A 26583-nucleotide genomic window follows, 5' to 3' on the forward strand; every position below is an offset into this window, starting at 1 on the left:
CCTAGATTTAGAAGAATATTGTGAGTAGATTTCTCCTATCAAACATCTAAATTAGAACAGGAATCAGAATAACAATAGCAGCAGTAGAGGGTGGTGCAAATAAAGATTTCCTCCCTTAGATGTATATTTAGTTTTTTTCAAGTTTTCAAGAGCACCAGCTACTGTGGTGCAGTTCAGGCTTTCCTCTGTTGATCACAACCAAAAGAAAAGCTCCAAAGGAAGGCGACACTTGAATACGTAGACACTGCTGTTGGTGTGTGTAATAGTTGAAGGTGTAGGCAGTTTACGTAACTGTAGATGTCTGAATACTAGAGCTGGATGCCGTTTTTTTAAGCAGTAGATAGATAGTTGATGATACTGTTGGTTTGGATGCTGTGTGTATTAACTGTAGAAGCAAGATTGAAAAATGAATACATGTGGGCTTTCATGATTGAATGTGCACTGCTTTTGTGAAATACAAGCAAACAATCAAAACGCAGTATGAATGCACTGAAAGCCCCAAATGCTTTTCTGAACATCCTATTTGGTAAAAAGGCACAGTAGTCCAAAAGTCAAATCATATATTTCACTTCCTTTGTTTGTTTTTTTTCTCCTTATGATAGCAAATAAAAAAACCACAAACTGTCCACAGCATATTCCCAAAGAATTGTAAGCCAATCTATGCAAGCGCACAGCAGGCAATATTCATCTGCCCAATAAATAAATATAAACAATAAATAAATGCAGTGTCCAATCAACACATGAATAAATTAACCGTGGGATTCAAGAGTCATATGTCTTTGAGTGGTCCTTGTTTTTTTTCCTCCTGGCCGGTCAGTTTGCAGCCGAGGACCGGGCAGAAACATCAGATCCACAGCATGACAAGAAAAGTTTACTTCTGATTGCAGTGATGTCACACCTCTCGATGTCAAGTGCCCAAACGGTTCTTGGACTACATTCGTAATTTTATCAACATAACTTTTTCCAGTCTCTGATGACTCTTAACACACCACACGTACAGTATAATGCTGCGTTCTGTACACAGTATTTCTCCCATCTCTAGCTACAAGATTATTAATGACTTCAATGTCACTTTTCCTCTTCAAGCCAGATGCCTCAATTCTATCTACAAGTGAATGTAACGTCAAGCGTGTCTCCTACCGTAAGGCCTCTTCAAATTCAGCTCACACTGCGTTACTCACTCTTGATTGAAGTTACCTCATCACAACAAACCTTGGAAGCTTTCATTCTAAATACTGACATCAGCTTTTCTAATTTCGGATCAAGTTTGTCCCTCAAGTTAGATGTCTGCCTAAACAGTCATCTCTGAATATAGTGATTGCTTTCATGCTGAGAAGAATCTATTATTTGCTCCACAAAATTCTTCAAAATCTCTCCGATCGATCATTACTCAACAAGCTGTAAATAGCCTTCTAGCTTTAGGTGTTCTTTCTCATCCCCCTCAACCACAACTGCTTTTGTGCCCGTTTAGATTATTATGTTATTCTGATGATCAACTCTAATAGATTTGATTCATTTAAACACATTATGTCCTGCTGTTTGAAATATCGGTTGCAATTGTGGTTTTCATGAGGGGTTATGTATGATCCATAATTTCTCTTAAACATTTATCACATAAAATTCTTTCCTCCCCTTCCTTCCTTTAATGCATCTATAATCACAGGCCTTCAGCCTCCTCCTCACACAGCAGCTTTTAGCCCGGTGGTGTAACAAAGCAAGGCTGCCGGCTCTTTGCTTGACGTTGTTCAATGCATCAGGTCTCCAAGGGAGTGGGGCATACCTCGGGCAAAGGCGTAAGCGTGACTTGAGGAGACTGACTTTCACCCGGACATGTCTCTGTGGTCTCACTCTGTTGTCCAGCAATTGGCTGGCTTTGGCACCCGATTGGCTTCTTCAGATTTTTGGGGTGCTTGTAAGGTGTGGTAGAAGAGATGGAGCTGTCTTGCATAGCTGGACTGCCCCTCCTGCTAGGTGGGAGGATGACAGTGACTGGCTGGTTTTCATTGTTGTCTGCCACTGTTGTGCCCTTATGTGGAGGGCAAGCCTTTCGTGGGGACAGGATAGGGGCAACGTGAACCCATGTCAGGCTTGGCTCAGAGCTCTGACCTGCTTGGTATTTTGATTGCTTGCCTAGTTCCTCGCTGCCACTGTCCTTTCCCTTTGTATCCTCATTTAGCTGGCTGTTACTAGCAACATCTGGTGAATTTTGGTTTGCACCAGGTTCCAATGATGGAGGAAGAGGGCTGTCCCTTTCATCACAATCTTGCTTCCCCTTCTTCTCTTTCACACTGATATGAGGGCACTTGAGAAGCACAGGGGAAGGCGTGGGGGAGTCCATACTTGTCCAGCTGAGTCTGCGCTTCTAGAAAATGAGCAGGAGAGTAGTTTGCAAGTGAATATAGAATTCAATTTGTGGTGGTGTTGGTGTGAGGGGTGTTTGTGTGTGCACAATTAGGCTATTGCACACACAGGAATGCCATTTTTCTCACCTTGACAGGAATGTGTAACTGATCCCTGTGCTTGTGCGGCGGGGTGGAGCTGGAAGTGTCTTGGATTGAGTGGACAGGGGATGCGGCCACGCTGGAGGCGGCAGAGACAGGCTGAGTGTGGATCTGAGGAAACCAAAGCTTCAGCATCATCTCCACCTGGAGCAGAGTGTTCAGGTACTTCTCCCTACAAAACATAAGACACGTTCAAAAAGACGATATAAATGTGAAGTGAGGAACAGATGGCAATGCAACAACACATCTGGACGACTATGGTTCTGCATATAGATCTAGATACATTTTCTTCTGAAGTTTGGTGTTTTCTGCACTACCGGTGAATGCTTTAACTCTACCTACCCCAAGGACTGTTCAATAAAACAAGGTTCAGGCGATGAGACTTGAAATAGAAAGAGTACCTTACTGGTCCTTTCTTGTTATAACTACAATTTAATAATCATTTACATGGTAAAATTCAAATAAGATGTAGTGTCTAGTAATGCATAGGCAAGATAAGAACGAGTAAGAGATAGAAACACTGAGGGTGGATGGTGGGACAATGTGAACAACATCTTACCCGCTGTTGGGTCTCTGTAAAACACCCACGATCCTCTGGATCCGATCCATGGCGACGCTCTGCTGGAAACTACTCAAACCTGACGATCAAAAACAAAATCCCCCAGTCAGCATTTGCAAAATTTGCAACATTTGTAACACTTCATAGTCACGAAAAATGCATGTCCATGTAGACATGCGCACACACCACTTTCACTTGTGATATCAGTAAATGCTCGTGAGCTGATGAGTCAGCCACAAGACTGTCGCTTCACACACTCTGCACTTTGGACTATATCAATATACTGCATCAATAGTACAGACTGCTGCATAAAGGAACACTATTGAAATGGACAGAGGCCACTCAGATCATATAAACCTGTGTTCAGTAACTACAACTTTAGCTGCCAGCCTGCATACATGGCAGACTGAAAGCAGTGGTGTAAGGATGCTTACCTCGATCGAAGCGGCCCCTCTTCAGTCCATTCAGCAGCTCCAGAAGGGGCCTGACAAAACCCTGTAGCTCAGCACACTGACAGAGGAAGAGAAGATAGATTACTACTGAGTTTGGGTTTGGCCTTGCTGTCTGAATCAGTCTGCTGGGCTTTCCTCTGCACACATTGCTCTGTCATCCCTCTTCTCATCAGTCCCTTACCTTTTGAGCAAACAGTAGGTCTCCCTGTGATTTAGGAATCTGGCTTGTGGGATCTGTCTCGCCCAAACTGATGTGAGCTGCCTTGGTGCTGTTCTCCGACCTGTATGACTCCTCCTCTTCCTCTTTATCTGTGAAGCCGTCGCACGTCCACTGGGACCCGGGACTCTCCGACCCTCTGTCTCCATTAGTCGTAGCCCCGCCCACGTCACTGATGATGACAGGGGATGAGCTGTCTGTCAGGAAGACGTCTGCGTCGTCCTCTGCCTGCTCTGAGTCGCTCAACAAGAGGCTGTCACTGAAACTCAGGGAATCAAAGGAGGGCTGAGAGGAAGTGCTGCCCTGGGACTGCATTGCTGTTGGGGCAGAAGCAGAGGGTTTGAGTTATTATAACAGTTAATTCAGCTAAGAAAGAAACAAAAAAAAAGTCTTGGCGTAGCACTTAAAACCAGTAAGTTGTTATTATAGTGAGAGGTGAGGCAAATTGAGACAGAATCATAGCAAAGAGCTGCATTCCATATGACATATAATACTCAGTTTTTCCCTATCTCGCTACCAAAAATATATAACCCCAATTACTCAAAATGGTGGGTAGACCAATGCCCTAGTTTAACATGATGCAGAGTGGGACTGGGGGTAGGCAGTAGGCACACAATGGTAGTGCATGTCTGGCTCCCATTGAGGAGATTGGAGACTGGAGAGGAGAGTAAATGTGAGGGGGATGGGAGCTTGTAGAGTAGTGAAATCAGAATAGGCAGTCTCTCTTTCTCTCCAAATGCCTCCGGTGATCTCTCTAGCCCCTCCTCTCTGTCTATAGCCCCTCCTCTCTGTCTCGGGCTTGCTCTCCATCCCCCCTTGGGTTCTCACACACACAGTCACACACACAAACCTCTTCCTCTACGGCTGTATTTCTGTATGCCTCTCATCTCTCTCTGCTGCTCTCCCTTCAGCTCATCCTGTTCATTATGCACACAAGGCTGGTGCTCCTCTTTCTTTCATTTTCCACAGACCAGCCTTTTTCCTCCTCCTCCTTCTCTCTTATTCACATTTTACATTCTGTATCTTTGGCCATGTGCACCTTTCTCTAACTGTCTTTCCATTTCTTTTCGGTATCTGTGTAATCTCTGCCTGCTGGTCTTTGATCCCATCAACACAGAGGGGGGAATTAAAAGGGGTCAGATAAATAAACAAGTACACACACCAATACAGATGTTATCATTATGAGAAAAAAAAGTCTGAATTTGCTCTAAGACAAAGGAGAGTGATACAGTTGTTTGCAGTGTGGCCAGTGACGAAAGGGAGCAAGAACTCATCGAAGCAACACTGCTGCAAATGTTTCAGTAACAGGAATATGCAAACATTGTCAACAAGCATTATCAGCTTTACAACAACAAAATGTCATTCAGATTGTATTTGAGTCTGATTGTTGGCTTCTCTTCAGGCAAGCTGATTCCTTTTAAAACCAAATGTCACGTTGTTTACATGCATGTGCACGAGTAAACTGAAACAAATAGTGGAACACTATAATTACATTTCTAATGTTTCCACGCCCTCTGCGCTTTGGTTCACCCACAACAGGAATTTCTAACAAGGCTATATCATTTTAAAATATCGGAAATAAACCCGGATGACATCACAACAAATACGAATTACAAAAGAAACATGTTTTATCAATGCAATGTTCTGGCAGTATTAAAGCCTTGGTAATCATTACTACACGGTAATGTTCTATTATCAAAAATAGATGTAACAAAGCCACGTGAGAAAAAAAATAGCTTTTGGGTAGCTATATATTAACAAATAGTACCGGGAGCACAAACAGGATACAGCGGGACAGGAAATTCCTTTAGGCTAGCCTACCAACTTCGGAATACCTTAGCCATAAAACAAAAGAAACGTTAAGTTGGAGGAAATATTCACCTTCACCAATGTGAGATAAAACAGCAGCTTCCAGAAACAGTCGTTAACGGCTCTATCTCCTACTTTGATACGACAGATCCGTCAATACACACTCCGTTGCTTGAGCAGCATCGGGGCGTCCAGCATCAGCTCTCTCTCTCTCTCTCTCTCTCTCTCTCGCTCTCTCGCTCTCTCGCTCTCTCTCTCTCTCTCTCTCTCTCTCTCTCTCTCTCTCTCTCTCTCTCTCTCACCCACCGACTAGCCGGCAGTTCATCGGTTTGTGTCTTTGCTAGTTCTTTCTCTCGGCAGTTTACGAGCGTCAACATGTGCGCAGATCCACGTGCCCACGTTTAGCACGCATTCTATTGGCTGCCGGCCCGGCTGTGTCGCAGGTCATTGGCTGACCCTTCCAGCCAGTGATTGCTTTACTAGATGCTGATTGGACGGCGAACCGGGCACTCACGGTCCTGCCTACTCGTGTGTCGACCGTGTGCGTGGTGTCGGGGAAGGCCTGGGGTGCTCGGCTCTACTACAGCGAGCGGGTGTAAACACATGCACGCAAAGAGTGTTCTATCAAAGCATTCTTTGGTTCTATGCATCTGATGTGCACAGTATTTATTACCCCACCTCCTCACGCTCACTACCAAAACATTAAAGCACTCGCGCACTGAACGCACCATACAATAGCCTAAATAAGAAACCATATGCAACCCAGCTCACCGATCATACTGATTATGTTTAATTGAATAAATGCATGCAGAACTAACGAACACCAGCAAAGCATAGATGACTTTCCCTCCTCGCTGTGGAAGACGACGGACATTTAATTAGAGGAGAAGAAGTCTATAACTCAGATGGAGAAATACAGTGGTGTTGGGATGTAAAATCCACTCAGGCACAATACCACTCATCATCTCTATCGTTCATAGCCTACTAAATGATACAATATTGAGAATGACCTATGTCAAAAGAAAATATAATTTAAAGGCTGCCACTATTTTTGATAACTACGTCCGGCCACACTGGCCACAGCTCACCATGGACAATGTCATTGTCACCTTATGAGATTATAGTGAAATATAGCACTCTACCTTACATGAACAGAGTCTGTCTCCAAGCAACATCTATATACCCCTATTTGATTCAATGTTTAATGTTTATTTGTGCCTATAAGATGTGTGCAATGTGTGTTTATGTTCTTTTTTGTGATTTTAGCAACCTGCTTTGGTCTGTACAGCACTTGCTACTACTAACAACTAATAATGCTCTTCAAGAGTAAAGTCAATTCATCAGTCATCAATTTGCCTATAGGCTGCCTTACTTGAAGATCCTATAGGAGAAAACACCTAAAATGTGACGATTTCAGTAACAGACAAGAAATATATGTTTATTGGTTAGGGTATTCAGCATTGCCAGGAATAGGTTGACCTACTATTCCAATACAATTCTTAACCCTATCTGAGATATCATGGCTATATATAATATAATGTCACTGTTATATTGTTTTAGTTTTGTATATTTCTTGGAGTTTTACTTCAAGAGATGTACATTTTTCGGTATTTTTTCATTTGTCTTGTATGTTAACCAAAAAACAGGCTCTGCGACTCAAACATTTAGTGTCGTTACATTCCTAAACATAGCATTCTCTTACAAAAAGTGTTGTCAGTGTTCAGGTTACGCAACTGGAAATCATGGCTAAAGACAGGAGGTAAAAGGTGAAAAAAATTAATAAAAAATGGTGATAATTTATCTTATTAGAAATGTTATATTTGATGCTATTTTGTGTCATCGTGGTTGTGTTGTTATATTAAGATCACTAATACATCAACATGTAATTGATAAGTAAGGGATTTGACCATAATGCAGTAAGTCAGTTTCCAGGTCCATGAGATAAGGCCATGTATAGCAGCTTCCCCCACTACTTAAGGGTACTACAGAGTGGAGTGAACTCAGTAACCCTCACGAGAAACAGGCAGTGCAGTAAACCGCCATACACACACACACACACACACACACACACACACACACACACACACACACACACACAGATTTTCTTTCCCATACTCATCATATGTTTTGGTATTTTCTCTTCTTATAAGACCTGCAGGTCGGTTGCTGGCTTTTACTTGTATTTTTAGAGGTGAAATGCCAGATTAAACCATAAGGAGTGGTGGATGCCTCTAAGCACTTGCATGTCGACCCATTCATCCCTACAGTTATTGATGAAGGGTCTGCCCTTCCCCCACTAGCCTATACGTATATACATGAACCCACTGAACCCTTTCCTCAATAACAAGCCATGTCCTTATCTGATTGACACTTTGCGCCTTGTAACTACTATATGTACCGTCACTTAGTCACCTTAACACCAGATGAGCAAACCAACCCCTCTTAGAGAGCTGACACACCAAGCCGATTATTGGCCGTCGGACAGTCTGGCGAGGTCGGTGACTCGAGTCTGTTCGGTGTGTTCATGTCGTCGTCCGTCGGAGGAGCTGTCAGCCTTTATTTTGGCTGACCCGACATGCTCAGTCGGAGACAGGGCAGTCGGGATTCACCCAGAAATGGCGAGCGGATGAGCCTCTCAAAATCTGACGAAAATCTTTTAAACTAACCTTTGTCGATCTGAAATGAAGACAGATTCAGCAACAGTATGACCTATTTCTCGCTTAAAATGTTTTCAGAAACACGTTTCGGTGAACTATTTTAGTACAATATGAGATCGTAATCTGAACAAGCCGCCATGGCAGTCTGGCTTTGAATTTCCCTCACCGGAACAGTGCTTCTAATGGCCTTCACTGGTCTCCGTCCAGAGCAACGGGATCTGTTGGTCCATTCTTATATAAAGTCTATGGAATTTCCCCATTGACATATATAAAATGGACCAACAGATCCCGTTGCTCTGGACGGAAACCAGTGAAGGCCACTTAGAAGCACTTTTCCGGTGATGGCTAGCGTTACTGCGCAGCCTCCAACTGAGTTCGAAGACGTAAATGTGACGTGAGCAACGTGTCTGAAAGTTGTAAGTCTTCTGGTAGCTGTGCCAAGAGAAATCTCAATCATTCCGAATCTTGCAGGGATGGAGAGCGTAGGTATATGTAAGGAGATAACATAGGCACAGGCTAATTATTGCTAACTAAAATGCTAGTTAACATTAGTAATTAAACTTAAACAGCTAATGTGAGACTGCGCTTCTCCTGTACTGTACGGTAATTTCTCTACTGTGCGACAGTAAGTCGCATGGTTAAGACACAATCGTTAGCCTATTTTTACAAAAACGTCTGCTACGGAGCCATAACGTGAGGTACAAGGTAATGGAGCCTTTTATACATTGTCGTGTTTCTTTAGAAATAAACAATGGACAAATAGAGTCTTTAAACGCTTCAGATGTAAAGTTATTCACAGATTTGGTGTGTAAGCACTTTTACTGTAATTTCAAAACACAATAATGGCTGAATTGCAGGTCAGTTGCTGGCTTTTACTTGTATTTTTAGAGGTGAAATGCCAGATTAAAGCACAATGAGTGGTGGATGCCTCTAAGCACTTGCATGTCGACCTCTTCATCCCTAGAGTTATGGATGCCCTTCCCCCACTAGCCTATACGTATGTACATGAACCCACTGAACCCTTGAGTCTTGTAACTATGTACCGTCACTTTGTCACCTTAACACCAGGTGAGCAAACCAACCCCTCCTAATTTCAAAACACAATAATGGTTGACCTTTGGTAATAGTGACCCAAAGAAGGGTTTTCTGTTTGTGTGTAACAGGGACCAGGTCGATAGAAAAAGCTCTCCAACCCACACAGCATTCCTCTGCAGCACATGAACCCAATGAACCTACTCTGAGTTCATGGGTGTTGAAGACCACCCCCATCATTACCATCTTTTCATTTCCTTTTCATCCCATCCCCCACCTGGTTTCTATGTTGTGTGTCTCCAACCTCTTCTCATTATCATGCCCTTGTGTTTACAAGCTTGAGAATTCAATAGGAGTGAACATGTCAAGCCTATGGATGGAGCTTTTGTCAATGAAGTGGGTCAAAGTGTAGTGCATAAAACTGGTCCCTAATATAGAAAATACAGCCTTCTTCTGTTGGGTTACTCAAAGTGGGAATGGAGAGATATACATCTATAATACAAACAGACATGTTGCTCCTGAAGTTACAATACGGTTGTTAATGATTTGTAGATTCACTGCTGAGGCTTGTGTCCTCAGGTGACCTGCAGCACAGTAAATGCTTCTGCAGTTTATGCCAGGACGAGACTGAAAGAACTTTATTATATTCAGTCATATTTAATAACATATTGTTTGATAGTCCTGTAATGACTTTACCCAGGAGACGTTTGTCTTGAAGTCTTGCTCATTGTGAAAGTATGCAAGCGTTTGGGTAATGAAAGCATGCAGGAGTTCCTGTAAGGCCAAACGCACAAGCAGGTGTGGTCAGAGCAAGATGCCACAACAGATATCTGATCTGCCTGGGGAAAGAGAGAGGCCTAAAGAGAGACTACATTGTAAACAGTCTCCCCCATTCTCTTTGCAGAGACAGAGCAACATATCAAGTTTCACCTGGAATTAAGTACAGCAGGGAAAAAGGTACACACTACTGCTGTGTCCTCATTGCACTGCACATGTCTGTCTGTCTGTCTGTCTGTCTATCTTCTTCATCCTCCTCTCAAATACAATACTTTTAATAATAACTGGCATACTGCAGTTAGGCCAAACAACTTTGACAAAGAAACAAGATGAAATAGGCTATATATATATTCCCTTTCTACTGTTTGTGTATGGTAGCATGCCTCAGTATCTGGACAGTAGGCCTACAGTTCATATTTAATGCCATGACATGCAGGAACAGTAGGCTACTATTAAAGGATTATTTATGTTATCATATCTAATATGACCATAGATCACTACAAGCATTAACGTTGTTACGAAACCAGTCCTTCTTCTGCCGAGGCTGCAGCGTTTTCCGCCCACTCACATTTACGGAGCTGCAGTATAAACAGAGGGATCCTCACATGGCGACAGATAAATCTGTTGCTAGATTTGTGAATGAAATCAGAAGAGAATGTTCTCTAACCACGCCCCTCAATGGAACACTGAGCGACCAATGGGAGGCCACAAAGGTGATTGCTGTTGCATAATTTGGCTGTAGTGCTTCAGGTTGAGCGGGTGACACAGTGTGAAGAGATGGAGCTGAGAGACAGAGAGAGGAGGTGGAGAACAAATACAGCTGTGGCTTTATAGTTCCAGAGATTTGTGCTCATGTGAGACATATAGTCACCGATGAAACAAATGACTGTAGGCTTAATATACAGACAGACCTGTTATTAGTTTTGACAAAGTTAAACAGTCTGGTTATCTCGTGATGTGATACAAAAAAACAAAAAAAGCCCATATTTCTTACAGGAAATAATCCAGAGGCTATTAGTTACTACTTAATAGTTCTCACTCAAAGTGGGAATGGAGTGATGTACATCTATAATAAAAACAGACATGTTGCCCCTGAAGTTACAATAGGCCTACAGTTGTTAATGATTTGTAGATTCACTGCTGAGGCTTGTGTCCTCAGGTGACCTGCAGCACAGTAAATGCTTCTGCAGTTTATGCCAGGATGAGACTGAAAGAACTTTATTATATTAGGTCATATCTAATAACATATTATTTGTATCATGTCTACCCCGGGACACACAAGATGTTTTATACTTAAATAATAATAAAAATAATAACAATTTATTTAAATTAATTCTGGAAAAAAGTAGCCTACTGTAAGAGTTTGACAAAACTAATAGCCTAGTAATAGGCTAATCAATACTTAATACTTAATTTAGTAGACTACTAATCAGAAAGTCATATAGTCTATCTATCTATCTATCTATCTATCTATCTATCTAATTTAAAGTCTAATAAAGATAATGGCTCTTCTAGAATTGCCATACACAATGCAGTAAGTGATGCAACGTTTTGCAGTTTTCATGTTAATGTTTTAAGTTTATCCTTGACTCCTGAATGTGATGTAATCTAGATCAGAAAACTCCCTGCTGAATTGCCTTTGATAATTTAAAGGTAAATCCACCCTAAAAACACAATTTGAATTAGAATTAGAAATATATATATTTTTTTTTGCCAAGTATATTTTCACATAAGGGATTTGCCTTGGTATTTTGGTGCATAACAACAAACACAGTAAGAGAAAAGAAAACAAACAAGTACTGCAAAAGCCAAGAAGCATAAATATAAAATAGAACATTTTACAATACAAAATGTGAAAATATATGTTGTATGTGCAGCGTTTGAAAGAAAGAGGATGGAATATGATATTGCAAACATTTGGACTGACATTCCATTGATTAAGTAAAAAAAAACACCTAAAATGTATAGTTTATAGTGACTAACTATCTAATCAGTGCATCTTTCGGATGTTATGTCCAAATGATTTTTCTAATGTAGCTGTGTCTCACCATTTCCCATCAAAATCTATGGGTTAGGAAGGAATGGCAATGTACATTTTTTGGGTGGATTTTCGGGTGGACTTTTCAAATAAGAAATCAGCCTAAAATATGTCACGTGGAGATGGCTCCCCCTTGTGTTCAAACCTGAACAAGTTGTCCAATAAAGTTCCTGTACAATATGTTCAGTTTATATAACCTTTTAAATAGAGACATACTGTAAATCCGAAACATAACATTTAAAAAATAAACAAATAAAAAAAAGTCTTTGTTTGTTCTACAAAAAACTTAAAACATGTTTCTACACAGAATGATGTAAGCTCATGCAATCCTAACAGAGACAATTAAAAACATTACTACTAAAAAGGTTATACACTGCATTTGGCAATGCAGAGAACTGAAGAGGAAATAACAACAGACCTTTTCCACAGTAGACATTTTGACTTGTCATAGTGAGAAAAGCACAGGTGTTACTGATCACATTAATAATGGCTTCATTCTGTTCAAGTGTCCCAGTAAATCCTGACAGTGTGACACTGAACCAACATGCACAATACCTGAACCCTAAAACTAAAGCAGCTAAATGGAATTCAGCCATCATTCATTTTATTATTTACACGTGCTTTTATAGCTGTGATAAAATGTCTTCTGTGAAAAAGGCCATGTGTGTTTGATTCTGGCTGGTTTAATTTGTTTTTCTTTCATTACATTACAAATTATTCTTATACTCTTATACTTACAACTTCCGAGAACCACATACAGTATTTATACTTTAGTAGCCTGTTTTGCACATGAAATAAACATTCATATGATATCATATACTGTATAATGACAAACATATAAAAACACACAATATAAGTAATCAAATTTTATTGAAAATAAAGATACCATACCTATACAGTATATTACACAATTTTAAGGTAATTTGTTTAAAATGGCCTTTTTGAGTTTCCCAACATGGCGGTGGGAAACCACAAGGGGTCATAAGATGATTACTCGGGTAAAAAGAAAAGGCTCATTTTACTGTACTGTACTTCACTGTGTAGTTTCAGCTATTCATACATCTAACATGTATATAAACCACAACAATCTATATAATAAAATGATTGTACCAAAGCACTCAATAAAAAACAAAAAATGAAAATACAATACAGAATACAATTAATATAAGAAATATAAGACGTAGTATAAAAAAGATGTTCCTCACAAAGTGTAGACCATAAATGAGCAAATTCACATTTATATGAAAGATATTGACATGTTGGTATAGGCTGAAGTACAATGGTGTTCAAAACAGTCTGAAAAAGGAAGATCGCTCTTTAATTGATTGCTCACATATTGTTTATTGCTTCGTTTTAAGCAGGAACCACTGTGTGATACACCCTCATCCTCTCTTTGCTGTTTCTCTCAGCTCCTTTCATTGCTTTTTTTTTTTATTTAAAAAAAGAAAATAATTAATTTGACTTTGAGAGATATGCACAATAATTACAATCTACCTTTACTGCACTCTACCTGTGCAAATGGCAAATAAATCTCTTGAATCTTCTTATATCTGGTATTTGCTAATAAAGTTATGAGGACAAATGAGGTCAGAGTTAATTTATTGTCAAACTGAAAGAATTTAGAAACATTTTAAAGTTTTTTAAGTTTAGCAAGTGAGCCACCTTGTCTCAGATTCATACATTTCTCCCCTGTGATCTGTGCTTTTTTGCATCATATGGCCCCTATTGCCATCCATTGTCTCCACGCAGTAACCTCCTTTTCTCAGTGCTGTATTCTGTCCTTTTACCCTAACACTGAATTAGTTCTCACTCACTGGTTCCTCTTTGCTTCCTGGATTTATCTCCATCTCTGCCTACTCTTTCTCTCTCTTCTCTTCATCTCTCTCTTCCTGAGACCTGCTGTGGTGCCCTGTATGCCAGAGTGGAGCCGGCATGTAACACCCCCACTCTGGCTGTTAACAGAGCTGTGGCAGGTGGGATTGCTGGACCCAGTCGGTCTCCCCCCATCCCTCTCTCTTTCTTTCTCTCTCACTTTCTCCTCATCTCCTCGTTCGCTTTTATTCATTTCTGTGTATGGGCAAGGAGGGCTAACATGGACTCTTTGGGTCTTTTTATCCTTCTAATGCTTCTGTGTTTCCAGTGGACAACTGCCCCTGCTGCTGGTAAGGTTTTAATCTACAAAATAATCAGCATCATGTAAGATTGTTTTGCTTTGATATTGCTGTTGTCGATTGTTTGGGTGTTCAGTGTGAGCTGTAGTAAAAATACAAAAATTACACTTGGATTTTAGTAATATTTGTGCACTTGTTGTTTAGAGTTGTACTGTAATGATATTAGGAGCAGCACTGGTTGTGGAAGAAGAAGTGATGAAAACACAACATAAATAGTTGAGAAAGTAAACATATATAATATTTAATCCCACAGATGTGATGCTTTTAATGTGGTCAGTTTTTGTTAAAAATCAAATTTAGAACCACTGTGAACTTAAAGAACTGGCTAAGAATAAGAATTTTGAATTTTTTTCTTCTTTTTCAGAGGAAGTTACCTGGACCTACACTGGTGAGTTCAAGTTTATTTGTAGAGGAAAATCTCATGCAAAGGTGATTCAAAGAGTAAAAGATGATGATAAAAAAAAGACAAACAACAACATACAACATATGATTTAGATACATTTTATGTCAGACATACTGTATAATTTGGGGCTAGGCTATTAAAAGCTTTATAGACCACAAGCAAAATCCAGAAGTCAATTCTGTAATAAAGGATTAGCATTTGATATGATTAATTCTTTTTGTTGAAGTTTACTGAAAATAATTGCAACTATCTCGATGAAACTACTCATATGCAGTCTTTTCGCATGTTAAACATGTATCTCTAAAATATTAAAATTATCATAAAAGCTCCTGTAAGTGTAAGAATTTGTGCTTTCCCCCCTCATATCTCCTAGCCCCTCACCCTCTGTTTTTCTCTACTTCTCTTTCTGTCAGTATTAGTTACAGTTCAACAAGCTGGCATAAGCACAGCAGTCACACAGAGATGATGAAGGGGTGGAGGGAGATAGAGAGGAAGAAATCAAGAAAAAGGCAGAGAGAGAGAGGCAGGCGGAGGGAGGCAGGTGCACAAGGATGAGGGTGCTCGACAGAGAGAGGGAGATGGGACGGGATGAAGCAAAAGCATACCAAATTGTGCCCTGTATTGTAGCAGCGCACAATAACCTATGTGTTTATTGTGTTGTGGATGCACACTGGCTGCCTATGCCGTGGACAATGACATTGTGGGAATGAATGGGGCACACAGACCCCCACTCTCTGCATGTATTCAGGAGAGCTACACCGATCTACAGTACATGCAGAATACACAGCAAACTGTAGAAGCTGTGACTGGAGCAAACTGGTATCTATACATGCCAGGCCATTTAGGCATTATTATAGTAGATAGGGAAGCAAGTGTATTGTGCAGAAACATGTGGTGTAATCTTGGACTGGTTGTCAATATGTTTATTGACATGTGTCTTGCATTCAGATGGGTTTAACCTGTCTTTTTGTCAAGACTTTGAAAATAAAAGTCACTGGGATTCATCCAAAGTCCATAATATGGACTGAGGGTGTGTGTGTGTGGCATGTTGTGTGACACAGCATTGCATGATGTGGCCCTCGCTGAGCGTTAGCTGAAGTACACAACATTTTGTCACATGAAAGAGCAGGATTACATGGTTTCTTTCCACCAGAGACGGAGTGTTATGTAAAGTAATTGAGGGAAAGTCAGTCCTACATTCCATTATTTCCTGATCATGCTTTGAGTGAGTGAATCTGCATGTGTGTGTGTGTGTGTGTGTGTGTGTCTTTGTCTCTGTCTGCATTCAGGACCGGGATGGCATGCTAGGAGAGGTAGAACATGCACAGAGGCACAGAATTGTCGGCCTCTGGTTACCATGGAGACCTCCATGGTGACCAGTAGCGGCCCGCGGGACTCACTTTTGAAGTTGGGTCATGGTGGTGGGCTTTGCTGTGGAGAGTAGTGAGGGGCAGGGGGCAGAGAACAGATTGGGGGGGGGGGGGAATCACCAACCAAACCATGATCTATCTCATAAGCATGGCACCGTTTTGCATTGTGGGGTTTATTCGGTCTATAACTTTTCCTTCAGCTTTTTTTCATAAACATACACGCTTGTTTTTAACAACTTTAACATTTACAATTGCAAATATATGATTTGATACGTTTCTTTGCACACTGCAGACACATTTTTTTGTGTTGTCTGTTTTCTAAAGCATTCCTCTCCTTGCAATTGAAATTCAGATTTTTTGACTCACATGTCACTCTCTTTTTCTTTCACTCTTTTCTCTAACTTTCTTTTATTATGCAATGGGGAGACCAGTTTCTTTTTTACTCAGTGAACCAGAGCCTGATTCACTCTCATCTCCCTCAGTTACTATCTCAATATTTTTCTGTTCATTTTATAATACTATCAACAGCAAAGAGAACATTGTTCATCATTTATAACCCGAATGGCTCAAACATTAAAAAAAAGCCTTGTGCAGTCACTGATATGTTGTATGTACTTCCACTGCCTATTATGATCATTGTGAAAACCTATTTATTTATTTTTATTATACTCTTCATGAAATTCACCACCACGAGCCTGTGAACCTAAAGAGAACAAGAATAATTGTCTTGTATAACAAGAGACTGATCAATGGAGGCTTTTCACTGGGAGCCAGTGGGCTGTGTGATTTGGTGAGATCACGGTTTTCTGTCTTTTCTCTTGTCAAAGGCTTGGTGGGTCAGTCCGAGTGGTCGCAGTATTTCCCCGACTGTGGTGGTACTTCTCAGTCCCCTGTTGATGTGGTAACCACCCAGACTAAATATGACCCTAGTTTGATCCCTCTGACCCCACTGGGCTACAGCCAGCACGGCAACAAGCCCTTCACTCTGTACAACAACGGACACACAGGTAACCATGGCAGCTAGCCGTCTCCCAGGTAGTTGATCTGTTTACATTGCACCAACCTCAATCAAAACCTGGCAGAAAACCTTTTACTCTCCATTTACAAATTCAGGAGATTAGTTTAAATTTTGAGATTTTTATATAGATTTTTCATAAAAAATTGCACTTTCTCATCATATGCCCACAGAGTTATTTCTTGTCCAGTTATCTTTCCCCATTTCTCTGTTAAACTCAGAGAGAGAAAGTCAGCTCTTGTTATGCTCTTCTCTCAGCGGTCATTGACCTGCCAGACTGGATGGGACTGGGGGGGCTGCCCTGGCTCTTTACAGCTGTGCAGATGCACCTCCACTGGGGCAGCGGCGGCCCGAGTCACGGGGGCAGTGAACACACCATCAACGGACTGAGTGCAGATGCAGAGGTACGTTCAAACACTGCTCACTGTAAATATTAAAACCCAGTACTGATAGAGTAAAGGGGCGGTCAAGTAGTGTAATAATTGTAATATAATAATAATTTATACAAAAATATAAACTGAGAGTGTACCACTTGTGATATGACAATTCGGATTTTATTTAAATGGGGAAAAAAACACAAATAGATGTACAACAATGTCCAAGGCAAAATAAAAAAATTACTTTAAAAAGCTTTGACTCTGAATCAAGAGTCCAAAATGAAGGAAGATGAAAAAGTGTCAATTCTACCAGGCTAATGAGGTGACATTTGTAGGGTTAAAAAAATTAAGATGAACCAGGTTGCCAACTGGTGTTTACAGGAATTAATTTTCTAACTTGTGGCAATAAGTGTGATTTAATTGAGCCTTTATAATTATACAAAGATTTAACAGCAGATACAAAATGGATCACACTGCCGATTTTAACAGTGTATGAATATATTTCTACTGGATACACAAGCTTCCATTGGATTGACATGAAAGTCTGAATTCAAGCAAAGTACACCGGTCAGCGAGCAAACCCTTAACATTTTGTTCACATTATTGTGAACGCAATATGTGATCGAATAAATACATACTCACCAAATTTGTATTAATCCGCAGTTGAAAATGGTCTCCAACAAATACATAGTTTACTCTGGTTGGAGTAATGGTTTGCTAAAAGCTACAGTACCCAGCTGCAAATATTTGTGCCTGGCAACAATTAGTTGATTAATTGATTAGTTGATCGACAGAAAATGAAGCCGTTGAATCGTTTCAGTCATTTTTCCAGCAAAATTGACAAACATGGTGGAACTAAAGGAAGTTTGAGTCCCTTTCTTTCTTTGTACATTTACTCTCTTCTCTCCTGTGACTCTCCCTCTTTCTTTCTCTCCCTGTGTCACTCACACACACACACACACACACACACACACAAACACACACACACACACACACACACACACACACACACACACACACACACACACACACACACACACACAAACACACAAACACACACACACACACACACACACACACACACACACACACACACACACACACACACAGTGCGTTTCACTATCTTTGTGGGGACCCATCATTGACATAATGCATTCCCTAGCCCCTTACCCTAACCTTAACCATCACAACTTAATGCCTAACCTTAACCCTTACCCTCACCCTAACCATAACCTAATTCTAACCCTAATCCTATAACTAAGTCTTAACCCTCAAACAGCCCTTTAAATTTGTGGGGTCCAGCATTTTGGCTCCACAAAGCTGTCCGGACCCCACAAGTATACTGAAACCTAAACCTATAAACTAAACAGTTTAAGTTTTATACTGTTACAGTTTTTGGACCCCACGAATATAGTTAAACAAGAACACACACACACACACACACACACACACACACACACACACACACACACACACACACACACACAAATCTGTTATAGCTGCGTCAGCTTGGTTTAGGAATACAGATGGAAACTGCACACAGAACTCACATCCTCTAGGCTGAGAGAGGGGTGCAGAAACAGACGAGCAACAGACGATCACGTTTTGGGACAGATTGCTGTTGATAAAAAAAAAACAGGAAGACATAAAACTTGTAGCGACTGAATAACCTTTGCAGGGAGGGGCGAAGATGGAGAAAGAATGGAGAGAGAATGGAGTAAGGAGGGAAGGCAAGCTGCACCTCAGTTCCTCTCCATCTGTCACTGTCTGGGTTTGCCAACACAAAGGTTTCTTCAGGGGTGAGCAGTTGGAAGAAGAGGAGGCGAGAGGGAATTTAAGCAGATTAAAAAGACAAAAATCATGCAGAGTCGATGAAATTATAAGACAGAAAAAAAAAAAATCACAAACAAAATGAAGGAGAGGAAAATAAATAAAAAAATGGAACCTGTCATGCATGAGTGGTCTTATTACGTAATGAGACAATTCATCTCTTTCTCATTCCCATCAGTCTCCTCATCGCTCTTTATTTTTTTGTGTGGTCATACTCTCAGAAGGAAACTGAATTGCACGCAGCCTTCCCTTGCCCAGTCTCTCCCTCTCTCTCTCTTCTTTGAACCCTCTGTCACGAGGATAAACCAGGATATCTTTCTCACCAGTATGAATGGACAAACTGACAGTGTTCTTCCTCTCTCCAGCTACATGTGGTGCACTACAACTCTGAGCTCTACCCCAACATGTCCACAGCAATGACGCAGAGTGACGGCTTGGCTGTTTTAGGAATTCTCATTGTGGTAATAAAAGCAATGCTAGTAAACAGTAGCATTAGTTGTATTTTGAGCAATGTAATAAACATTTAAGCCTGAGTTTTGGTTTCCCAGACAGGTGAGGAGACCAACCTGGCATTTAACAACATCCTCCACTACCTGAGCCGCATCAGACATGCTGGTAGGTCTACTTGAAATTGATATAAAACACATTTTGTTGTTTGGCACACACTTCCTTTACATTTTATTTAAAATTGAGTGATTTATGAACGTTTGTTTTCTTCTAAATTAAACAATATTTTAAAAGGTTAGTGAATAGCTTAGATCTGTTTCTCGCACTACTCAGTAATTTGCAGTTTTCATTTTTATTACATATTATTATTATTATTTTTTTTTTTTTTAACATATTTTGTTCTGAAGCAAAACATAAAAAGAAACACATTGCTTTGGGAATTTAAGATACTGATGGGACAATGATGGAGAGATGAACTCAGCACATCAGTTGTTTTTCTTCTATGTCCTGCTACAACTAACTCTTTAAAAAACAAATGTTGATCATATTTGAGTAGTATCTATAAGACTTCACATACTCTTTTTCTCCTCCTTCCACCCACTGGCAGATCAGAAGGTGTCCATCCCAGCCTTTGACATCCAGTCACTGTTCCCTAAGGATCTGGGGCGCTACTATCGCTACAATGGCTCCCTAACGACGCCGCCCTGCTACCAGAGTGTGATCTGGACACTGTTCAATGAGAGGGTTCAAATCTCAAAGGCACAGGTGAAGCAGAGACACCGAGACTCATCTAAAGCATACAGAAGTAGACCCTACAAACCTCAACTCAGTGTACACCTTTGATGCAGACACTGATTGCATTGTTGATCCATGATGGATCTTCTATAAGACAAATTGATCCAACATGTATTGAAATGTTGTCTAATGCCTAAATAAAAGATGAACACTTTTTCTGTATTGGCCCAACACAGACTATCTACATAACAGAAGTTTAATCATTACTGTTAGATACACCTAACACCTTCAGTCACTTTCTTCTGACTGTAGCTTTCGGCCAGGAGAAGATGTCGTCAGGTGGCGTCCAACTTTCATCAGACGTTTCGACCCTGAACCACAACGTCCTCCAGTTGGCGGGTCGGCAGTGGTGGCCAGTCACTTAAATTATTTCACCGTTTTAACTTACAACTGCTGATTATTGGCCTCATGAATTATATTCTTGAGTTTACATGCTATAGTATCAAACCACCAATTAGCATTTAATTTCCCAATATGTAAATGGAATAATCCTATCCTATAATAAGAAGTGCAAAAAAAGATATTTTCTCATCAATTATGACCTAATTGCAACAGAGATGGTAATACAGTACATTCATGTGCATTAGTGTAAATTACTTTCAACTGAGAATTTTCTTCTTCTTTCCTTTGCATTGATGGCATTGGTGGATTTGCTGTAATGTTTGTTGATTAAGTGCAGCAATTGTCAATGGGTTTTTTAATGGAAGATTTCATCTTACAAAAACTTCCTCATTAATTCCTTTTTTTAGGCTTGTATGTAATAAGTTTAAAGTAGGAGTTACATTATAAACAAACTGTGCATTTGGGGTACCTTTTAATATGAATATGTGAAATGGTTTGTACGTCTGTTCATGTTAAAAATGAAATTATTGAACGGTGGTGAAGAATGTTTTTTAACCACTACCGCCATACATTGTGTGTCACTGCTCTACAGAATTAGCATTACAGTAGAACATTCTGACTGTGTAGCTAACTCATTCTATTTCTGTGGTCAATGCACAGTGCTGAGCAGAACCATTTTCCTAAATGACCACGGCAAACAGTTCATTGTCCGTTCTACTCTCATCCACACGTCCCACTCTATGCACAGTCCACAATTATATAGGAAGTAATATCCACCTAGTTACAACTACATTAGTGCAAACACTTGTTAACATGACTCGACATTTGCTCACTGAATTAGTTTACTCAGTGACTTTTACTGTATTTCTGTCTTTGAGTTAACACTGCTAAATCGGTCACTTACTTTCTGTTTTAAATGTAGTGCCTCAGGACTGTAACTATTTTTCCCATCCCTCTGCTCTTTATCTCTCCACTCCAGCTGCTAAAGATGGAGACGATACTTTACACCAGTAAAGTCGAAGATCCAGTCAGAATGCTGCTGCAGGACAACTACCGCGCGACACAGCTGCTCAACCACAGGGTCGTCTTCGCCTCCTTCACTGCAGGTTAGACAGACGGAGCATATAGGAAGAGAGAATTCATCATCATGTTGACTGCTGACATGAAGGATAAGCACATGCTGTGTTAGGAATCAGACATTTACCGGAAAAATGTTTTTCAAATATTACCTGATTAGTGTAATATTTAAGTATATTCTTAGAGTTTATCCTTTCAGATTGCACAAATTTGAAGCTGCAAAATGTCTAACTACTTTAGTGAATTGTAATGCCAGCATGCTGCTCGTAGTACAAACCATAATAAGAAGCCAGTGGGAGGCCATGTGGACCAAAGCTAGCAATTAGCACAATCCACGGTTAGAATGACAAGTGGAATGTGAAGAAAAATGTGCAAATATTAAGGATTACCGGTGACTTTGTCTGAGTGAAAAAAGCCTTTGGATGGCAGGAATAGAGTGAGAGACAGAAATAAAGGGGGGAAAGGGTGGAACATCGAGGGAGAGCAGTGTTTGTTTGTTTGTTGCAAGCTGATTAGAGAAAAGGATTTGCAAAAACTAAACAGTGACTCCATTGTTATCACAAGAGTCTAACTGAGAAAAAAAGGGAGAGGAAAAAGAGACAGAGATGTGAAAGAGGGAGATAGAGTGGTAGACAAGGACAAAGGAGAAAGAATTTGTGTAAAGTGCTCATTGTAGTGAGTGACTGAACTGGAAGGCCTGTGATATCAGCACTGTTGTCAAAGTCAGCAGAACTGACTAGACATAACAGCTGAACAGCAGATTCTGCCGAGATAAACCAACATATAAAAGCGTATGCACTAACATTTACTGTGATTTGTTAACAATTTATTCAATCTTTTGGTTTTGTTTTATTGTAGAATCAGGAAAGGAGCTCTCTTCTGGTAAGACTACATGGGATTTTTCTGCATGTTTTTGCAAAAAAACAACAAAGTAACTATCGGGCCAATGCTACTGATGATCACTCAATACTCTAAATAATTCAACAGCTCTGGGTTTTTTTTCCTTCTGCAGGTGAAGTCACAGCTATAGTAATAGGAGTGATGTGTGGCTGTGTAGGTCTGGCTGTAATCATTCGCTTCATCGTAAAGACCATACGGTAAGAAGCTTAGCTTTGTTGCTCGGCCATTTCTCTGTTTCTTCCAATGGCTGCAGCAGTCTGCTGTTGTTCTGGTTTAACTGGGCGATCTGCAGAAAACTGTGGGAGCTGTCACTGTGAAAGTATCCTGTCTCTTCTCATTCTCCATCTCCTATCTCTTGGCAGATTTTTTACACTCCTCCACCGTGAATCAGTCGCGGTAAACAGGTGGTTTACCTGCTCTCATTACTGACAAGGAAGCACAACTTGCACTGACAGTGTGACTTCTTCTTCATCTTGGGCTTGACAGATATCCTTAAGCGCAGATCTTAGGTCAATACCAAGATGAACAAAGGGTTATTGAAGAAAACATGGAAATATATTATAGTAATCTATTGAAATACCATTTAATTTGACAAGAAATTAAAAGTCATGTGTGCATACTGCAGGGAGATTTATGTTAAAACCCTGATGTAAATCAGAGTCTGACATGACCTATGTTACTGGCTGATTTTGGCTCATCACAATTGGTATTGGTATATATTTCAGCCAATAAGTAAAATTTTGTATTTTGTAGTGTGTTCACCAGAGAGCACTGACAAGTTTATTTTTGTAAAAAAATCCTATTCAATCCAGGTTTGGTTCACAGTTATTTAATAGCTAAATGTGAGCCATCCTCATCAAAACCAATACCCTTATTGATATAAAGTGAGATACAATGACTTGATGAGTCCTGAAAAAACAGTCAAATAACATTATTGGCATTGTGTTGGCTGGACTCTATAATGGAAATACCAGTAAATGTATAATCCTCTTGTAAGGTTTTACCATTAAAGTTAAAAGCAACCCTAAGATCAGCGCTAAGGATAATCTGATTCTCTGACCTCTGCTGCAATAACATGGCTGTTTCCCAATATTTTCTCTCATAATCACCACAGATTAATGAAGGTATGTGGTGGGTCCCCACCAGTCAGTGATTTAACCTCTCCACTGCTTTAATCAGGGGTTCCCAAAGTTCCCATGTATGTTCCAGGGAGCCTCCAGCGTGCCCCTACATCCCCCTTTGGGAACCACTGGCTTTCATAATGTCAATCAGCTGTGTGCAATTACTTTAAAATGTCACCTCCAATCCTTCTATCTAATGTGAGCGGAGGAGGGAGAGAGAGTGAATTTTTAACATTTTGCACACTGTCGCTTTGAAATGTTAAATCCAAGTTTTTCTCTCTGTTTGGTTATGTGATTCTTTATTTTTTGATCTGTAACAGCTCTACCTCTAGCTGGGACGTCCTACCCAGTAACCGGCCTGCTCCCATGTCAAGGTCAACGTTTCAAAATTACAACTTTTGACCTCAAAACCTTAACTTCTAAGAGTTACATTCCTGACCTCATGTCTTTGCCTTAACCACCCACCTGTAGTGACTTATCCCCTTCTTTAACACCTATCTTAATAGTAGTGCTTAAAGACATTCCACAGACTGTAAGGAAAATAGTATTATATATATTTACTTTATAAACTTTTAGGGATGCCTTGGGGAATTCCCACAGTGTTGCCTGTGGTTTTAGAAATTCTTTCACATGAGTAAAAACTAAAAGAATAATCCTTTAATCCTAAAGTTTTAGGTATGAAAGTTTTGTCAGCTGGTTATTAGTCTCGCATTGCCAGATCTCCACAGCACTGTGTCAGCGATGGAGTATGGTCGAGCTACTCCACCTATCTATTCTGGGATAGGGGAAAAAACGCTCTGGCTTGTTTGTATTTCTTTAAACCAATCACAACCATCCTGGGCAGCGCTAATGGCCGATAGCGGAAATAGTGAGAGGGGAGGGTTCAGGCAGCTCAGGGTTTATCCCAGCAATGTACATCTTTTGAGTCAGACTAGCTGGCTATTGATGCAGTGAAATGACAGCGTAAAACCCCCAATGTTCACTGGATACAGATGTTCTAGCTCCGTCAATACCGAAACATGAAAACACATGAAATCATGCCGGCCAAATAACTAAAAACTGTATTGTAAAGGTCTCCACTTCTGAAATGCCTCCAGTGGACATTCAAACCAAGATGGAGAATGGATGCAGCCATGTCCATGTTAACACATTTCTTCCCTCTTTGTTTATTATAACATGACTGATACTTACTTTTCCACCTAATTATCATATAATATCTGTCTGTCTTGGAGGCCTAAAATTATCTCATGGTGGACTTTAACTGAACAACATTTTGGGCTCCGCTAGTTATTTTATAGTACACTAGAGCCCTTAACTCATGCACAACCTTCCATGCTTTCTTTAACAAATAAGGACCTCTGCTGGACAACATTACAAACTACACTGACAGCATACTTGCAGCAGACTCAGTGGGAATGACTCTTCCCTTTCATGTTTCAGGACGAAGGGGCCAGAGAAAGCGAAAGACAAAAAACAAGACATGGCTCTGAACTCGACCCCTAAAGCAGAAAAGAAAGAAGAACCCTCACCGTCTCCTCAGACTGAGCCCTAGCTGACGGCACTTCAGGGCTTCAGTCCAGACACATGCAAAACACCCTCTTCTTCCCTCTTGCCAATAATGTTATCACCGATCCAACATGTTTTTCCTCATCAGTTACAAAAGGCAACAGGAAAAACATTTTACATAGTAAACTGGACACAGAACAAATAACCTGCTGCCCTGATCACTCACTGTTTACAGTATTTTTTCTCCCACCCAAATTCAGAAACCCCAGTCTTGGTATCAGATGTGTTGTTTTTTTTTCAGTTTGCATGTGAAGCACTAGGTGTAAATACGTCAGTGGCTCTGAGTCGTATGTTTGCTCTTGCAATGCCAGGGATGCATGATTGGTTCATGTAAATACTTTGTAAAATATATTTAGTTTTTTGTTTCACGTTTGACTGTTATTTCATCTTCCTGCTTTGAAACACACGCACACTACAAAGGTATACCATGTAATTGTCTTATGAAATATGTACCTGTGTATTCATACTCAATGTAATATCATTATTTTCTTTTGCCCCTGGACTTAAACACCGACACACAGACAGTCCTAGCAAATGGAAATCTACGATGAAGGTTTTAAGGGATTTACAGTGCCATGTATAAACTGATGCTGTCCAAACTTTATGTCTCTGAAGTCAGTATAGCGCATTATATTGTAAATGGATGAGTTATATTTATGTACATGTTCTCATTCTATTGGAAACACTGTTTTTGGTGCCACATATCTTTGTCTGATTGATTTTTTTTTTTTTTGCTGTATATAACTCGTCAACATGGGCACCTCATTAAAATACTTGAATGGCAACCTCACCTGCTTTGATTTCTTTGTGTGTGTGTGTGTGTATGTGTGTTTGTGTGTGTGTGTGTGTGTGTGTGTGTGTGTGTGTGTGTGTGTGTGTGTTGTCCTGACCACATTTCCCAAAAGTTAATTCTAAGCAGGAAAATATTGTACTGGACTGCAACAATGCAACGTTTAATCTGAAGCAAAGAAAAACAGCAATCTTACAAAAAACCTCCACATATTGTTGACAGAACCCTAAAGACAACAAGGAGACAAACTACAAGCTTCGAAGATCCACCCATGTTTCCTGTCTTCTTCTTGTGGTACATTGCAGCAATAATGTTTTAAGAACCTTTGTGAAATATT

General features: G+C 40.2%; 2 protein-coding genes across 8 annotated transcripts; one reads left to right on the plus strand and one right to left on the minus strand.

Annotated features, from left to right (window-relative positions):
* Positions 1-324: 324 nt before the first annotated feature.
* On the minus strand, positions 325-5921 carry LOC116049583 (circadian-associated transcriptional repressor-like). 2 transcript variants are annotated; one of them, XM_031299377.2, is made up of 6 exons: positions 5611-5921; positions 3694-4046; positions 3495-3570; positions 3061-3139; positions 2490-2673; positions 325-2362 (listed from the first exon to the last, which is right to left on the minus strand). In XM_031299377.2, the coding sequence occupies exons 2-6, from the start codon at positions 4042-4044 to the stop codon at positions 1754-1756; spliced, it is 1299 nt and encodes a 432-aa protein (XP_031155237.1). In that variant the 5' UTR covers positions 4045-4046; positions 5611-5921; the 3' UTR covers positions 325-1753. The 2 variants fall into 2 exon arrangements, with proteins under 2 accessions (XP_031155237.1, XP_035862379.1); XM_036006486.1 differs by lacking the exon at positions 5611-5921 and adding an exon at positions 4580-4838.
* Positions 5922-13813: 7892 nt separating this feature from the next.
* ca14 (carbonic anhydrase XIV) lies at positions 13814-26246 on the plus strand. Of its 6 annotated transcripts, none has more exons than XR_004104879.2 (13): positions 13814-14204; positions 14578-14601; positions 16814-16993; positions 17260-17405; positions 19574-19669; positions 19757-19823; positions 20263-20420; positions 21772-21898; positions 22728-22751; positions 22882-22966; positions 23132-23223; positions 24211-24264; positions 25331-26246. XR_004104879.2 is itself a non-coding variant. In XM_031299371.2 (13 exons), exons 1-13 carry the CDS (start codon positions 14135-14137, stop codon positions 25440-25442), a joined length of 1185 nt encoding a protein of 394 aa, XP_031155231.1. In that variant the 5' UTR covers positions 13815-14134; the 3' UTR covers positions 25443-26246. The 6 variants fall into 6 exon arrangements, 4 of the variants coding, with proteins under 4 accessions (XP_035862299.1, XP_031155231.1, XP_031155234.1 ...); XM_031299371.2 differs by having other exon boundaries at positions 13815-14204; positions 23132-23173; XR_004104877.2 differs by lacking the exons at positions 24211-24264; positions 25331-26246 and adding an exon at positions 23407-23657 and having other exon boundaries at positions 23132-23283.
* Positions 26247-26583: the final 337 nt, after the last annotated feature.

This window comes from Sander lucioperca, chromosome 10 (assembly GCF_008315115.2).
Source record: "Sander lucioperca isolate FBNREF2018 chromosome 10, SLUC_FBN_1.2, whole genome shotgun sequence".
Classification (NCBI taxonomy): Eukaryota; Metazoa; Chordata; class Actinopteri; order Perciformes; family Percidae; genus Sander; species Sander lucioperca.

Coding starts and splice junctions, on each gene's coding strand:
- ca14 (XM_031299371.2), top strand. CDS start 14,135: ATGGACTCTTTGGGTCTTTTTATCCTTCTAATGCTTCTGTGTTTCCAG. Junction 19,824..20,262: donor GAGCCGCATCAGACATGCTG/GTAGGTCTACTT, acceptor ACCCACTGGCAG/ATCAGAAGGTGTCCATCCCA. Junction 20,421..21,771: donor TTCAAATCTCAAAGGCACAG/GTGAAGCAGAGA, acceptor TCTCCACTCCAG/CTGCTAAAGATGGAGACGAT.
- LOC116049583 (XM_036006486.1), bottom strand. CDS start 4,616: ATGAGAGGCATACAGAAATACAGCCGTAGAGGAAGAG. Junction 3,571..3,693: donor ACCTACTGTTTGCTCAAAAG/GTAAGGGACTGA, acceptor TTCCTCTGTCAG/TGTGCTGAGCTACAGGGTTT. Junction 2,363..2,489: donor AGTTACACATTCCTGTCAAG/GTGAGAAAAATG, acceptor CTCATTTTCTAG/AAGCGCAGACTCAGCTGGAC.